The 15,427-nt window shown below is 43.0% G+C and overlaps 2 protein-coding genes across 2 annotated transcripts in view; both read right to left on the bottom strand.

The window, feature by feature from the left end:
- LOC134441511 (elongation factor 1-alpha, somatic form-like) overlaps positions 1 to 366 on the bottom strand; it is an 11,818-nt gene extending 11,452 nt beyond the window's left edge. The window contains exon 1 of the mRNA XM_063191862.1: positions 223 to 366. Within this exon, the coding sequence (XP_063047932.1) occupies positions 223 to 366 (144 nt within the window). The remainder of the gene's footprint in view (positions 1 to 222) is intronic.
- Positions 367 to 11,376: 11,010 nt separating this feature from the next.
- slc17a5 (solute carrier family 17 member 5) overlaps positions 11,377 to 15,427 on the bottom strand; it is a 28,320-nt gene continuing 24,269 nt past the window's right edge. Inside the window, exon 11 of the mRNA XM_063192054.1 lies at positions 11,377 to 14,280. Within this exon, the coding sequence (XP_063048124.1) occupies positions 14,149 to 14,280 (132 nt within the window). The 3' untranslated portion in view covers positions 11,377 to 14,148. The remainder of the gene's footprint in view (positions 14,281 to 15,427) is intronic.

Below are 15,427 nucleotides of genomic sequence, written 5' to 3' on the forward strand. Positions count from 1 at the left end.
TCATAACATACATGCAAGGCTTCGTTAACTTATGGGTCACCTTGTTTTTTGTCAGTATCGAGAATTACCTTGCAGGATTTAAATATTGAGATTTTTTTTCCCCCCCAAAAAAAATACGGAATTTGTGTCTAGAGCCCCTGTTATAACACAAAAATTGCAATGTAATAGAAAAATATATAATAGATATTCTGATATAATAGAAAAATCCAAAATCTGAATTACCTCAGCAGCCTCCTTCTCGAACTTCTCGATGGTCCTCTTGTCGATGCCACCGCACTTGTAGATGAGGTGGCCAGTGGTGGTGGACTTGCCGGAGTCCACATGGCCAATCACCACAATGTTGATGTGGAGCTTCTCCTTACCCATGGTGCTTCAGGAGGTAAAAATCAGGACACGCGTGTTAAGAGAAGAGCCTATCGGAAGAAGAATAGGGAAATGGGATTACGAATAACTGGAGGTGGCCCTGCCGTGGCCAAACGGTAGGGCACTCGTCTCCCATGCGGCTGACCCGGGTTTGATTCCCGGCTCGGGTCCTTTGCCGGCCCTTCCTCATCTCTCTCTCCCCACTCGCTTCCTGTCACCACCTTCACTATCGAAAGATAAGTGAAAGCCCATTGGGAAACTCCAACTCCCATTGTCATTGTGACACAGCACTCCACAGCACTTAAGTGTTCACTGCACACTGAACACAACGAAATTGCATTGATGCTTCACCCGTGCAAGGGGGCAGCCCTCAATGGCGCCCCTGGGGAGCAGTGCGGCGGGACGGTACCATGCACAGGGTACCTCAGTCATGGAGGAGGATCATAAATAAAGTAAAAAATACCAAAAAAATAACTGGAGGTGCAGCAGCATCTTTCTAATCTGTAAATAAATAAACAAACACAAACAGCAATAAAGAAAGTAAAAGGTCAGTTCCCCCTCGTTCCCACTCTTTTTTGTCAGAAACGCATGGACAATAAATAGAAAGCAAACATTTAAGTCCATTAACTGAGGATGCTGAAGACAGAATCGCAGGACAATCTGAGGGCCCAAAATGAGCTTAAATGTGCCCAAAATAAGCTTACAGCATACCGTGCAATATGACAAGACACAGCAATATACGTGAAGTGAAAGTGAAAGCCTAACTGGGAAACTCCCACTCCTATTGTTATTGTGACACAGCACTCCACAGCACACAAGTGCACACTGCGAAATTGCATTTATGCCTCACCCGTGCAAGAAGACAGCCCCCAATCCCCCCCAAAAGGAGCAGTGCACCGGAATGGTACCATGCTCAGGGTACCTCAGTCATGGAGGAGGATGGGGGACAGCACTGGTTAATTACTCCCACCCCCAAAGCTGGCAGATTGCACCGGCAACCTTTGGGCTACAAGTCCAACGCCCTAATCGCTTACCTATAAGCCATCGTGGACTGTTTATCAGATCATTTCAGCATGCCTGACATCCAATTGGCCAATTTGGATTGGATCCAATTTTGGTCACCTAGGGGAAATTCTTTCTCTGCACTTTATCCATTTGGACTAGTGAATCACATTGAAGTACACACACTAGTCCGTAGCAGTGGGCTGCCTGCTGAGCGGCACCCGGGGAGCAGTGTGAGGGTTAGGTGCTTTGCTCAAGGGCATTGAACCGGGAACCCTTGGGTTGCCAACCCAGTGCTCTAACCACTGAGCCACGGCTGCCCCTTGCATCCTTCGGCAAATACAGTACATTACACTGAGCTGAAGCTTTTATCCAAAGCAAAATACAGTCAGTTATTTTACAGGGTATTGGTTACAGTCCCTGGAGCAATGTGGGGTTAGGTGCCTTGCTCTGGGGCACTTCAGCCATGGGTGGAGGTGTAGGGAGAGGTAAGAGTGGGATTCAAACTTGCAACCTTCTGATCTCAAGTCCACCTCCCTAACCATTAGGCCAAGGCCACGGCCAGGGGCGCTGCCAGAAATTCTGGGCCCCATGAAAGATTCGAATTTTGGGCCCCCTTTAAGGGCCCCTCTCAGTGCTTGGGCCCCCTTAAGGGCCCCTATCAGTGCTTGGGCCCTTAGAATCTGTACCACTTTCCCCCCCCTAGCGGCCCCCATGGCCACGGCTGTACGTATGTTCCGACGTTCTTCTGCACATACAGTACATTTCATCCTGACAGCAGTCTGCTTTGACAGGGGGTGCTGCAGTTTGCAACGGCATGCTTGTAGTATATTGGGACTAGGGGTGGGCGATATGGCAAAAAAGTTGTATCACGATATTTTAACATGAAATCACGATTTCGATTTTTTATCACGATCTTCCATCCAAAAAATAAAAACAACAAAAAACAACTTTCATATACTTGCAATTTGTAATTTGCAGTCAATAAAATGTTAACACACTGATCACACTCTCATAAAGTGTACAATTGGAATACAATAATGTAAAGAATAAAGTGAAGACAACAACAAAAGTGAGAAAACGTCACTCTGATACTGATAATAAACATCCTCACTGCAAGACGATCTATACGATTTCTCCACTTTGGCAGATTCGAGAAGATCTTTTACTCAATATCGCGATTCACGATATAATATCGTCATATCGCCCACCCCTAATTGGGACCCACTAGTTTGACGCCCTTTTGGTACCGTCACATGGCAATCAAACATTTCAAACAAGAAATGTAGGGCTAGGGTTAAGGTTAAGGTTAGGGTTAGGTTTAGGTTTAGGTTTAGGATTATAAGGTTAAGGTTTGGTTTAGGTTTAGGGTCGTATGACATAAGCGTAAGTACCGAAAGGGCGTCGAATTAGTGAGTCCCGTAGTATATGGCTGAGGCAGACTAGACTAGCACCATGGACAAGGACACACACAGACACAGTGCAGCAGCCTATTGCACAGCATCCAGCCGGAGCAGTGCTGTATACTGCAGCCTGCAGTGCTCTATGTTGCTGCAGGAGGGTTCTCGGGGGGAGAACAAACAGGAGGACGAATGGCACACACAGACGGACCTCAGGGTCTGGTCCACATGCGGCCCGGACACGGCCAGACGCAGCTACGGCTCTGAAGATAGAATCGAATGTTACATAAGCCAGGGCTTTGGTCGCGTGTCTCTCTTCTCTTTAGGTCTGCTCATATATCAGTGACAGGACATACGTAAACAGTATATACCAGACTACAAGTATACTATAGCCTCTGTAGACTAGGCTACCTTCCCATCTCCTGCAGTCGGTCAACAGACGATTTCATTTACAACCAGATAGCAAAAAAAAAAAACTGATACAACAGCCCAAGATCACGTCATGACCAAAAAATACCTGTCTCAACCAGTGCCTGCTCTCCATCCCTCTCTCTCTCTCCTTGGCAAGCACGCCCCCCTCCCCTCGGCTTGTGCCAAGCTGCCAGGCGGGCAAACATCCCCCGTGTTGTTGTTTTTTTTGCAGGCGGCAGCAGGGGCAAAGCCCAGCATCGTGATACCAGACCAGACAAGTCAGACAGTATGGATGCAAGAGAGTGAGTGACTATTCTAAGTCTGTGTCTGTCTGTCCCTGCATCACTTCACTTCACTTCGCCTGCCGTGCCATGTCTGGACTCCGGGCTCAGGAGGACCACCATTTTCTGTGCTGTTCTGGAAAGTAAAGACGCAGCCATTTCTGAAGATCCACTGCAGTAGCATGCACCCTCGGCAGCCCAGTCAAGGCAAAGGAGAGAGAGAGAGAGAGAGAGAGAGAGAGAGAGAGAGAGAGAGAGAGAGAGAGAGAGAGAGAGAGATAGAGAGAGAGACCAGGGAAGGGGAGGGATGCCAGCATTGCGGTCCAATCTGTTAACAAAGCCACTCTGAAACATCTAAAAACCAAGCAGACCTTATTATCAAGGTGCGCATCATAAACCAAAGCAGAGACTCTCTGAGCATGACATAAACATTGCACCTGTTTTTCTGACATGCCAGTCAGGACAGTGAGGCAGGTGACAATGTATTCACTAAAGACAGCAGACATTGGTATTGAGGCTGGATTTACAGGTGACCCTACTGTACGACTAACCTCCTTTCCACGGCTTAACTAAAGTGCCGTGCGGGCTGTCAATGTTAAGATTATCTAACCAGCAGCAATAATTGTATGCGACAACGCAGCCATCTACGCGCATTCCGATGTACAAGGCCTGGACACGCTTGTCACCAAATGCTTCAAAGTCGAGAGAGACTCGGGCTCACGGGCTCAAGTTGTTTACTCAGCCATTGCGACAGGGACCCGTCGGGTATCTAGGGGATTTAATCGCGCGATTGCTGCGTCCCTGCAAACGGCGCCATGTTCTCTCATCTGAAGTTAGCGAATGATACCCACTTCAATGTCGGCTCACAGCATCACTGCAGTCAAGACTTTATGCCTTTGACATTTAATTATCCCCACAACCCGGTCTCGACGACAGACTGACAATTAAGTCTCGCAATAACACAATGTAACGCCAGCAATTCATGTTAAGAGGTGACATGCATGGAAGACTTTACCTGTGCTTCGTTTGATGATACCCGCTCGCCGCAAAAGAAGAGGCTGAGCTGTGTTTGTGATCCGTTTATATTTCTGGAAGGGAGGGGGAGAGGAGTTGCGCAAATACACGCTACACTTTTGCGCCCAGTAGAGGCAGCATCACTTGTAGGCCTAATGGGGACGTCACATGGGTATTATATTAATGCTCCCCAGGACATTGGTAGACACACTCGTGTATTTGTTGACAGGCTATGGCATGTAAGGACAGGTGTCTTTATCCTTCACCGCCGTAGCCTATTTTGTTACTTGACATTTTTGTAACGGGCTCATGTCATAAAGTCAACGGTTCCATATTTCTAAATATAAAATATGATATGATTAATGGTTAGCCTATAACTCAGCAGTAGGCCTAGGCTAGCCTATATGAAATTATTGTCGTCGCCCCCCCCTCCACCCATATATAATATCAGGACCTAAATGTTTGTCATTACATGATTTATACTGTAACTCAAGTCAACAAATGTTAAACATTATTTGATATAGGCCTACAGAGTAATATGAATCATGAATATGAAAATAATTGCAATTTTCATATATTAGATACTTCTCATTACATGAGTTATTTTGCAACACATCATCCTATTATGTGATAACTTATAAGCCTACAGGTAGACCAGTGAATGATATGAATCATGATTGTGACTCAGTAATACATGAAAATGATTTCTATTTATATTAAATATTTCTCACTACATGAATAATATTGCAACATCATGTAATTATATTTTCACCTAGGAGGTAATGTTTTTGGTCTGTTTGTTTGTTTGTCTGTCAGCAGGATAACTCAAAAACTAATCAACGGATTTGGAAACTTTGTGGAGTTGTTAGTAGCCTAATGACCCAAGGAACAAGTGATTAAATTCTGGTGGTGATCGGGATCACGAACCGGAACCAGGACCTATTTTAAGATTTTTCACCATTGCTGGCCTATAGACCTGCTCAGAGTCGACGTCCTCATGAATGCGTTGCGCATCGTTGACTCAAACACACCAGAGATATTGTAGCCTAAGGATATTACAGGAGACTCCTCTTTTCTGGGTGGTACTGCACTCTAGGGGGAGTGCAGACTCCATTCAGAAAGAACAGGCTGCTGTGCTCAGAGTCGTATCTCGACAGCGGCCACTAGCAGAACTGCAGGCATGGGTAAAATCGGGAGTGGTGATTCTGTATGTAATACTGGGTGACAGTGCAGACACTAAAGAGAGAAAAACTGCCGTTCTGAAGCGTGTATGTTGCTAAAAAATAGAGATTCCGAAAAGTACACATGAGAGGGAAGAGGCTGTTCCAGAGGCATAGGAGATGTTTGTTGTTAAGCGGCGTACACACACAAAGCTAGCTTTTCGCTTGCTCGCCTACTCGCCACTCTTTCATGGAACGTTCGCTGAAAGTTCCCGCCGCTTTAACTGCCAATGAACAGGCGAGAAGTACCAAACTCTGCATTCCAATTGGTTACTCGCTTACTCGCCTCGCTCGAAGATAAAATATTTTCAACTCGGGATCCGCCCACATTGCATCGCTTCTACAGTACTCGCCTACTCGCCTGCGAGTCTCGCTGGAACACATAGACATTCTACTGACTTAATTCGCTGAACGAGTAACTAGTAGCGACGTGTGTGTATGGCCCTTTACAATACATTAAACTACTGACTGGCCTGATGACATCGCCAGGAATACCCGTGTCCGTGGTGCCCACTGCATATCCGAGGTTAGCGCGAGCATCCGTTATCTTACCTGTCGAGTCTGTACAAGTGAACGGAGCATGGACAATTTTGAGGCAGCGGTGCGCACGCAGCCAAATTACGTCATACCTGTTTACAAACTCTAAAGCAGGGGTGTGCAATTATTTTGGCCCGAGGGCCGCATTGGGTTTAGAATATTGACCGAAGGGCCGGGTGCCACAGACAACTCACCCGTGTCAATAATAAAACAGTGTACGCTGACATAACTTGGCAGCAATTATATTCCTGCACATTGTAATTAAATGTATTTAGATGAAGCCTATGTCTTTGGTCAATACTCATGTTTTAGGTAGCATTTTAAGAATGTTGAGTAGCCGTTTGAATTTGGATTTAAAAGTTGTCTTTCTTGCAAAGGCTCTGGGGGCCACATGAAATGGCTCAGGGGGCCGCATGTGGCCCCCGGGCCTGAGTTTGCCCACGTCTGCTCTAAAGGGGTCTATAAATCTAGACGCCCCTAGTGACCACAAATTGCATTGCGGGACAGGGCAAAACATTCCACTTTCTAACTCCACAAAAAGAAGGCAAAAAGACTTAAAATGAAAATAGGGTGTAACATCAAATGTTCCATCAAGCAGCTTCCTTGGCAGAGGTCTGCGCTCTCTGAGTGCTTCTAGTTATAATATATTTGCAAGTGATATGTGGAAATGACAAGCAGTATTTGCAGCATCTTCATATACTGCAAAATATTGAACAGTATATTGCAGGATAGTATTGTTTTAGGGGTGTAAATCACAGCCTTCATGACGATACGATACGGTATCGATTTCTTAAATCAGGGATTCGGGTTTTTTTTTTCGATACTTAAGAATTCCCCACGATACAATGTATAGACAGGTCATCAGTTGGGAAAATTAGGCCTTTCGTCCTACCGCACTTTTCTCTGTGGATTACTGACCAGAAGCCCTATTGGAAGAAATTGAAACATGGGGCCACGTCAATTTTTGCTCAGAATTCAATATGGCCGCCATTTTCCAAAATGACTTGTTTTCATGCGTTATTACATTGTACTATAAGGTGATATTCATGAACGATGAACTACTTTCAGCACTATTCTGTCCTATTTCCTTACATACATGTTTACAAAGGTTGACTAAACTAAAAGAAATGAAAATGAAGTTGGACACCTTGCAATATCCAAAGGAAAGTGCTGAAAATAATGATTGAAATGCACATAGAGTCTATGGCTGCTAAAATTAGGCCTATTGTCCTGTCAGGTTTTTCACAGTGGATTACAGACCAGAAGGCCTATTGAAAAAGATGAAAACTTGGGGCCATCTAGGTGCTCCAAAATTCAAAATGTTCTCTGTTTTTCAGAATGACAGACTTCCACACATTTTCTCAATACTGTAAGGCCATAATTATCAATAAAGATAACCTATTTTCAGTTAAATTGTCTCCTTACAGATGTGAGTATAAAAGTTGTCTAGAAAAAGGCATGAATGAATGAATGAATGAATGAATACAGGGGGTGGACAAAATAACTGAGACACCTTGCTGTCTCGGTCAAAGATGCAAAGATACTGTGGCTCCGTGGTGGATCAAATGTTCTTTTTTGCCATCAGTCTCACTGTTGCTGGGAAGAAACTGTTGAAAAACCTTGCTTTTCTGGTAGGAATGCTGTCCGCTCTACTGTGTCTCAGTTTGTATGTGCAGTTCTTGTGTTTGAGCAGAGAGTTAGCTGGATGGAGTGGGTCTTTAATGATTCTCTCTGCTCTTCTATGGCTGCGCTGTACATATATGGAGTCAATGGAGGGAAGTGTTGTGCCTATAATCCTCTCTGCAGTCTTGATTATTCGTTGCAAAGACTTCCTTTCAGCCTGAGTGATGTTGCCATACCAGACAGTGATGCCTGTTGTGAGGATGCTCTCTACAAGTCCTCTGTAGGCCTGGGTAAGAGGGCGGTAGTTCAGTCCAGCCTTCCTAGGCATCCTAATAAAGTACAGCCTTTGCTGGGCTTTTTTCACGATGGATGTGGTGTTCAGACTCCAGCTCAGGTTTGATGTTACTTGGATGCCTAGGAATTTATGACTTTCAGCCCTCACCACCTCTGTCCCTTTAATGTGCAGAGGCTGTAGGGGAGGAGGATGTTTTCTAAAGTCCACTATAATTTCCCTCGTCTTGTCTGTGTTGAGGATGAGGTCGTTTGTCTCCCCATAGTCAATGATGTAGTTCACAACAGACCTGTATCCTGACTCGTCCCCTTCTTTAATGAGCCCCAGGATGGTAGTGTCATCAGCATATTTGATGATGATGGTGTTGTCATGGCTTGAGAGAAGGTCATGGGTATACAGTGTGAAGAGTTTAGGACTGAGGCAGCATCCTAGTGGAGATCCCGTACTGACTGAGCTCAGAGGACACCCACCCCCCCATTCTCACCACCTGTGGTCTCTCTATAAGGAAGTCCAGTATCCAGTTACAGGTGGGAGTTGGGAGGCCAAGGACTGTCAGTTTCTCAATCAGCCTGCCTGGGTGGATGGTATTGAAGGCAGAACTGTAGTCCAGGAAAAGCATTCTGACATACGCTCCGCTACTCTCCAGGTGCTCCAGTGTGTGATGTAAAGCTATTGCTACTGCATCATCCACTGATCGGTTGGGACGGTAGGCAAACTGAAAGGGGTCAGTAGTGTCCTGGACTGTATAATTTATATGGGCTAAGACCAGTTTTTTCAAGGCACTTCATGGCGACTGATGTAAGTGCCACAGGCCTGAAGTCATTAAGAGTTTTTGTGTCTGGTCTTTTTGGAACTGGTATAATAGTTGATTTTTTTTTAAAAATATGTGGGACAACTGCTTGAGATAAAGATGAATTAAAAATGTCTGTATACACACCAGCCAGTTGTTCACTGCAGGCCTTCAGCACTCTGGGGGGAACCCCATCTGGTCCAGTGGCTTTGTGGGGGTTTACTTGCTTCAGGACTTTCAGGACTTGTGTGTGAGTCACCTGGTGGGCTGTGAGGGTTGAGTCGCAGGGGACAGGGGACAGGAGACAGGAGACTTGCTGTCTCGGTCAAAGATGCAAAGATACTGTGGCTCCGAGACTTGCTGTCTCGGTCAAAGATGCAACAGTTACACAGAATTTCTGTGCTCATTGAACCTTCACACTTCACTCTACTGGTGCAATGTGCCATTAATGAAGATTGACCAACAGGCTGGTCCACTTGAGCCATTAAACTTCCAACACTAAAATGATAGGTGTCTCAGTTATTTTGTCCACCCCCTGTATCTTGCCACTTTGAAATATCCAAAGGAATGGTGTCAAATCATTGAATCTCACAAACACAGTGGACTGCTGAAAAAAGGCATATTGTCCTGCCAAACTGTGTGTGTGTGTGTGTGTGCGCGCGTGCGCTTGTGTGTGTGTGTGTGCGTGCGTGCGTGCATGTGTATGTGTGTGTGTACGTGTGCCTGAGTGCCTTTTTCTGAAGTGTGTGTGGCCAATGTGGTTCTTTACATACACTGACATAGACACAGTAGACCGGGTGAGTCAGGGGGGTTGAGCGTGGGGGGCAGAATAGTGGGGGGTGAGTGATGGGTGGAAGGGCAGAGTAGCATGGGAAGGATGAGTGAGAGAGTTGGGGGCAGAATAGTGTGTGTGTGTGTGTGTGTGTGGGGGGGGGGGGGGTGGGGGGGGGGAGGGAGGGGGTGGAGGAGGCAGAATAGTGTGTGGGGGAAAGACACTGTAGAGCAGGGGAAAGATGAGCGGGGGATACGCGCGCGCACACACGCACGCACACTCAACCTTGCTTTATGCAAAAAATGTAGGCCTGAAAAACTTTTGGTCAGAAATCTAATGTGAAAAAGTTTGGCAGATCAACAGCCTTTTTTCAGCAGTCAACTGTGTAAGTGTAATTCAATCATTTTCTGACAACAATCTTTAGGATATTGTCTATAGGAAATTTGCATCTTTCTGTTGCCAACCTTTGTACTCACGTCTGTAGATAGGAGATTTCAATGAAAATAGGTTACCTTTATTGATAATTATGGTCTTACAGTATTGAGGAAAATGTATGAAAGTCTGCCATTCTGAAAAACAGAGAATTGAATTTTGAATTTTGGAGCACATTTGAGATGGCAACCAGCTGGAGAATCTTTTTCAGTAGGCCTTCTGGTCTGTAATCCACTGTGAAAAACCTGACAGGACAATAGGCCTAATTTCCGCAGCCATAGACTCAATCATTATTTTCAGCACTTTCCTTTGGATATTCCAAGCTGGCCAACTTTATTTTCATTTCTTTTAGTTTAGTCAACCTTTGTAAACATGTATGTAAGGAAATAGGACAGAATAATGCTGAAAGTAGTTCATCGTTCATGAATATCACCTTATAATACAATGTAATAATGCATGAAAACAAGTCACTTTGGAAAATGGCGGCCATATTGAATTCTGAGCAAAAATTGACGTGGGCCCATGTTTTAATTTCTTCCAATAGGGCTTCTGGTCAGTAATCCACAGAGAAAAGTGCGGTAGGACGAAAGGCCTAATTTTCCCAGCTGATGACCTGTCTAATGCGATTCGGTTCGATTCGCTTTTTTCCAATTACTTTTCCACTACTATTGTGTTATGGAGCTAGGGCATTGCACAGGGGCCAGCGATTCGATTCTTTTCGATTCTTAAGAATGCCCCACGATACGATGCGATTCGATTAACTCGCCGGCCGATACTTCCGATACATCGATACATTTCGATTTTATTTACATCCCTATATTGTTTCCTAAGAAAATCTTGCGACTTTTGAAACTTTGTTGCATTCAGAGGAGCTATAACGTGATGCTCCAACTTGAACCTTTTATTATGTCCTTAAGATGTGATGCACACCATTTAATTGCCTTGAACCTGCTCAACTCTACACATAGGTTCTAAATTTTAGTTTTCTCCTGACTGCACGACAATAGCTGCGCACAACTCAACCTCTGATTGTTGGAAACCGCTGTCGGTCAAAAAATTAGCTCACGTGGTTGGCTGCCAGTGTCTTGGCCCTCCTCACAACATTGTGTTTATAAACACGGTGAACCCATGTTATACCATACTGTACATAAACTATATAAAAAGTATTGGCTCATCTGCCTTGACTCACACATAGGCCTACTATTTACATTGTGAATGACATCAATAAACAAATCCAAGTGCCGTTTGACAGGTATTTAATCAGAATTCCATGATTGCAATCTGACTGGCACAAAGGTAGATTCTTGACAAAGAATGCCTTTGTATTCCTGCATATGCTACAGAATTAAACTTTACTGTTGTTATGATGCTTTTCAAGTTAAATGACTGACCACCCTTATAATGCTGAACATAACCTTGCCACATTGACACCAATGACAACATATAATAAAAAGACATTACAATAGAAACAAAATGCTCAGAATAAAATAAGCATATTGTGTAAAAAGAAAAGAAAAGAGGAGTATGATACTCCCTTCCCTTCTGATTTCAGTTAAAACAGCTGAACAGGGGAGATAAAAGTACTGTTGGTAAACTAACTCTCCCTCACTTCAATTAACTCTGAGCTTATTCAGAGTGAAAATGTGTGAATACAATACATTAGCATTTGACTTCTCAGTGAAAAAGTAATACATCCCACCATTGACGAAAGAATGAAACTGTTAAACCAAACAAACAAACAAACAAACAAACAAACAAACAAAAAGAATAAAGGGGGTCTTGAACCTTCACCTGAGGTATTCTGAGCCAGTTATAAATCTTTGACCCTATAGGCATGAGGGGCACACGCTCCCTCCAGAGCAATCATCGCTAAAATCCAGCCTGCAAACATTTCCTTTGTCAATTTCGTAAGATTCTTGCACGCTTACTTTGTGAACTAACATCAGCATAATAACAGATACTTTAGAGCAGTGTTTCCCAACCTTTTTTGACTCGCGTACGCCCTAAGCCTTTTTGTTGTAACATGAGTACCCCCTATCTCATGCTCTCTATATATTCCTTTATCCCAGTATGACTATACTCTATTCAATTGTCATTATCACATTTTTCCGCGTACCCCCTGAGGTGTGCCCGCGTACCCCTAGTGGTACACGTACCCCTGGTTGGGAAACACTGCGTTAGAGGAAAACAACGTGTTCATCAACAATATGCCTATATGCGCTATAGGCCACATGAGTGACTGACTAAAATAAAAGGAAACGGATATGCAGTGTTGATTGCTTGCATCAGGTGGAACTAAAAGTGCATTTACTGCTTTAAGGCACATCAAGAGAGTGGATAGTTGACACCTGGCGAATTGCACAGGACAAGTACTCCTAAAATCAGACCAAATATGCCGTCTTAAATCAAAACTGATGCGGAGTAGATTACCACATTGGACTGGACCAGGGGTGCATTTCTCGAAAGCATAGTTGTTAGCCTGTTAGCAACTTGGGTAGTTACCCATGGGAAACTGTATTGCAAACAACAAAGTAGCTAACATAGTAAGCAACTATCGTTTCAAGAAATGCACCCCCAGGCCGCCAGCATTTCAACACAGTAAGCTCAACATGTCTGGAACTAACACGCAAAAAAGTTTGTGACATACATATATATATATGCATACATCAACAACTGCAGTTGAAAATAATGGGTGCTATTCAGTGAGAAGAAAATAACTGGCACATAATCAGTAACCCAAGAGCCAAACACGACAATGCTAGTGGCTATAGATTGCTGTTGGCATACTGTCAGCACAAACTGAATACCTGCTCTTTCGTAATCCTGTTTCTGAACAATAAAGGCTGTGACATTAAAGGTTTCCTGAAACACACGGATTGGATGTGCTATGGCTTCCAAACGTTAAGAGGTGCAGTGGTGCGTCACCATAATCCAATAATCAAAGATGTCAAAGTCAACATAATAGCAATGTCAAAGTCTTTCAATACTAGCATTCAGCTTCAGCCCTGATATTGATTAAGCTATTAAGCTTAAACTGTTCCCTTAGCATTTACAAAACCTGCACTTCATAGCATCTCGCATTGCCATTCACTTGAACTAAACCAAATTGTGAAGTAGAATGAAACATTATTTTATCTCAGGAGCCTCTTTCTTAAATGTGCCACATTTTTGAACATCTCAATCAGTTAAAAATCAATCACTGAACTAATTTCAGCGCACAGGGTTTTAGATGCCCTTTACATTTACACAAACCAGTATCCATTTAGATGTAATCTTATTAGCCCAAAAGTGACATATCACATGTGCAGTGGACTATCCTTTAACAGGAAAAACACACTACTGTTCCCTTTTGCTCCACCATTTAAATACAAGTGGAGTCTCTCATTTACAGCAACAAATGCATGTATCCAGACAGCCGTCAAAAAGACATGAGGAATGTTGAACACCAGCTCTGGTGAAAAATATTAGGCAAAACAGTGCACCATCATTGGAATGGTGATACACAGATAATGGCATGGCATACATGGCAACATTGGGTAACATGTTATTTTAATGGTTCATTGTTACAGTGGATCTACCTCATCAGGTACCGTGTAATAACTAGTATTTAATACCATGTAATAACTGTGTAACACCATGTACCAATTTTGTACTTCGATCTGGGGTTAGGGTTATGGTTGGTACATGGTATTACATGGTATTAAATATTGTTACACTGGTTATTAAACTGTAATGTGATAGACCCACTGTAATAGTGAACCATTAAAATAAAGTGTTACCCTACATTGTTATATTAACAGAGTGTTCTGCAAACATAAAAGTTAAAAAAAAAAAAAATCATTTACATATACATCATAATAAATCAAAACAACATTGTAAGATCTTGATAATTGTGCGAATATAACATCGAGTGGAGACTGATCCCTAAGTCCAGGGTCCCACTGTGTGTTTTTGGTCATACCACATGCATCCTCTTTAAAAGGCGTGACCAGCGTTCCCTCGTCTTGAGCTTCACTGGGCGTGTGTGCGCTGGACCGCCCACGGCTGTACGGCCCCCTTCCCGAACAGGGTGAAGAAGGCGGAGCCGAAGACGTTGATGCCAGCTGAGATGTAGAAGACAGTTCGCCACTCCTCAATAGTGTTCTAGAATGGTAGAATCAGAGAGAATAAAGAGATACACTTAAAGAATCTCTGGTAGAATGGCAACATGAAAGCAGGATATGAATTTAAAAAGAGAGAGTCTCTCGAGACATGTAAATACTGTAAATGTTCAAAGAAAAAAAAAATACATGCGTCATTACCACATCGTAGAATAAAAGACATAAAAAGCTTTTCACCAAATTAAAGGTGCACTATGTAATACTTGTAGTTAATTTCCAGAATTTGTGCCTTGCATTCACAAATGTTACCTTTTTCACAAATACTTCTTACCACCATCAAGTATTCATAATGACTGCTGTACTTTGGTCATACTAGTAAATATTACTTTATTACTTATCAAATGTTCACGAAAATATCAAATTTGGCAAATTTGGAAACTGCAGCACAGTTTCAAAGCTGCATAGCTGCAATACCTACTCTGTCCACAATCCTACACGGTGCAAGTTATATGAGAATTGGGAATTATAACAGCACACCAAGGTGAAAACACTGAAGAGTTGTAGCATTCATAGTTTCAAGTAGCATATGAAATGACTTTTGGAGAATTTGATTGCAAAGTGTAAAAAAAATGGTACACTAATAACTAGTGAAAGATACAGTACAGTATTCTAGTCAAGTGTATTTGTGTGGACTATGAGGGGTTTTTGCAAGGGAGAAATACAGCTCCAGGCCACTTTATTAGAATAGCATGAAAAAGTTTATTTATTTCCATAATTCCATCAATAATGTTAAACTGTCATGGATTATAGATTCATGGCCCAGTTTTTTAACTATTCCAATCATTAAATTGTTTATTTTTACACATTTTGGTCTTCCAGCTCAAAAAAACCATGAATTGGGGAATTCGCATCATTAGAATATTGTAATAAAATCACAATTTTCTTCATCAAAATTTGTTTCACATCAGTGCACATCAAATCAGTTGAAATTTGGTACTTTCTACACAACATGCAATATTCAATACTTGGTTAGGACTCTCTCTGTCTTAATATTATTAATAATAACGGCCATGATGCGTTTAACATTGAAGTCAATGGCAGAAACAGTGCATGGGAGTAATGGAAGGCCAGATATCCTTGATGCTTTGCCGTCAGCTGTTTTTGTATAGCTGACCTGGTGTCCTTCACTT

The sequence above is a fragment of the Engraulis encrasicolus genome, chromosome 24, assembly GCF_034702125.1.
Source record: "Engraulis encrasicolus isolate BLACKSEA-1 chromosome 24, IST_EnEncr_1.0, whole genome shotgun sequence".
Classification (NCBI taxonomy): Eukaryota; Metazoa; Chordata; class Actinopteri; order Clupeiformes; family Engraulidae; genus Engraulis; species Engraulis encrasicolus.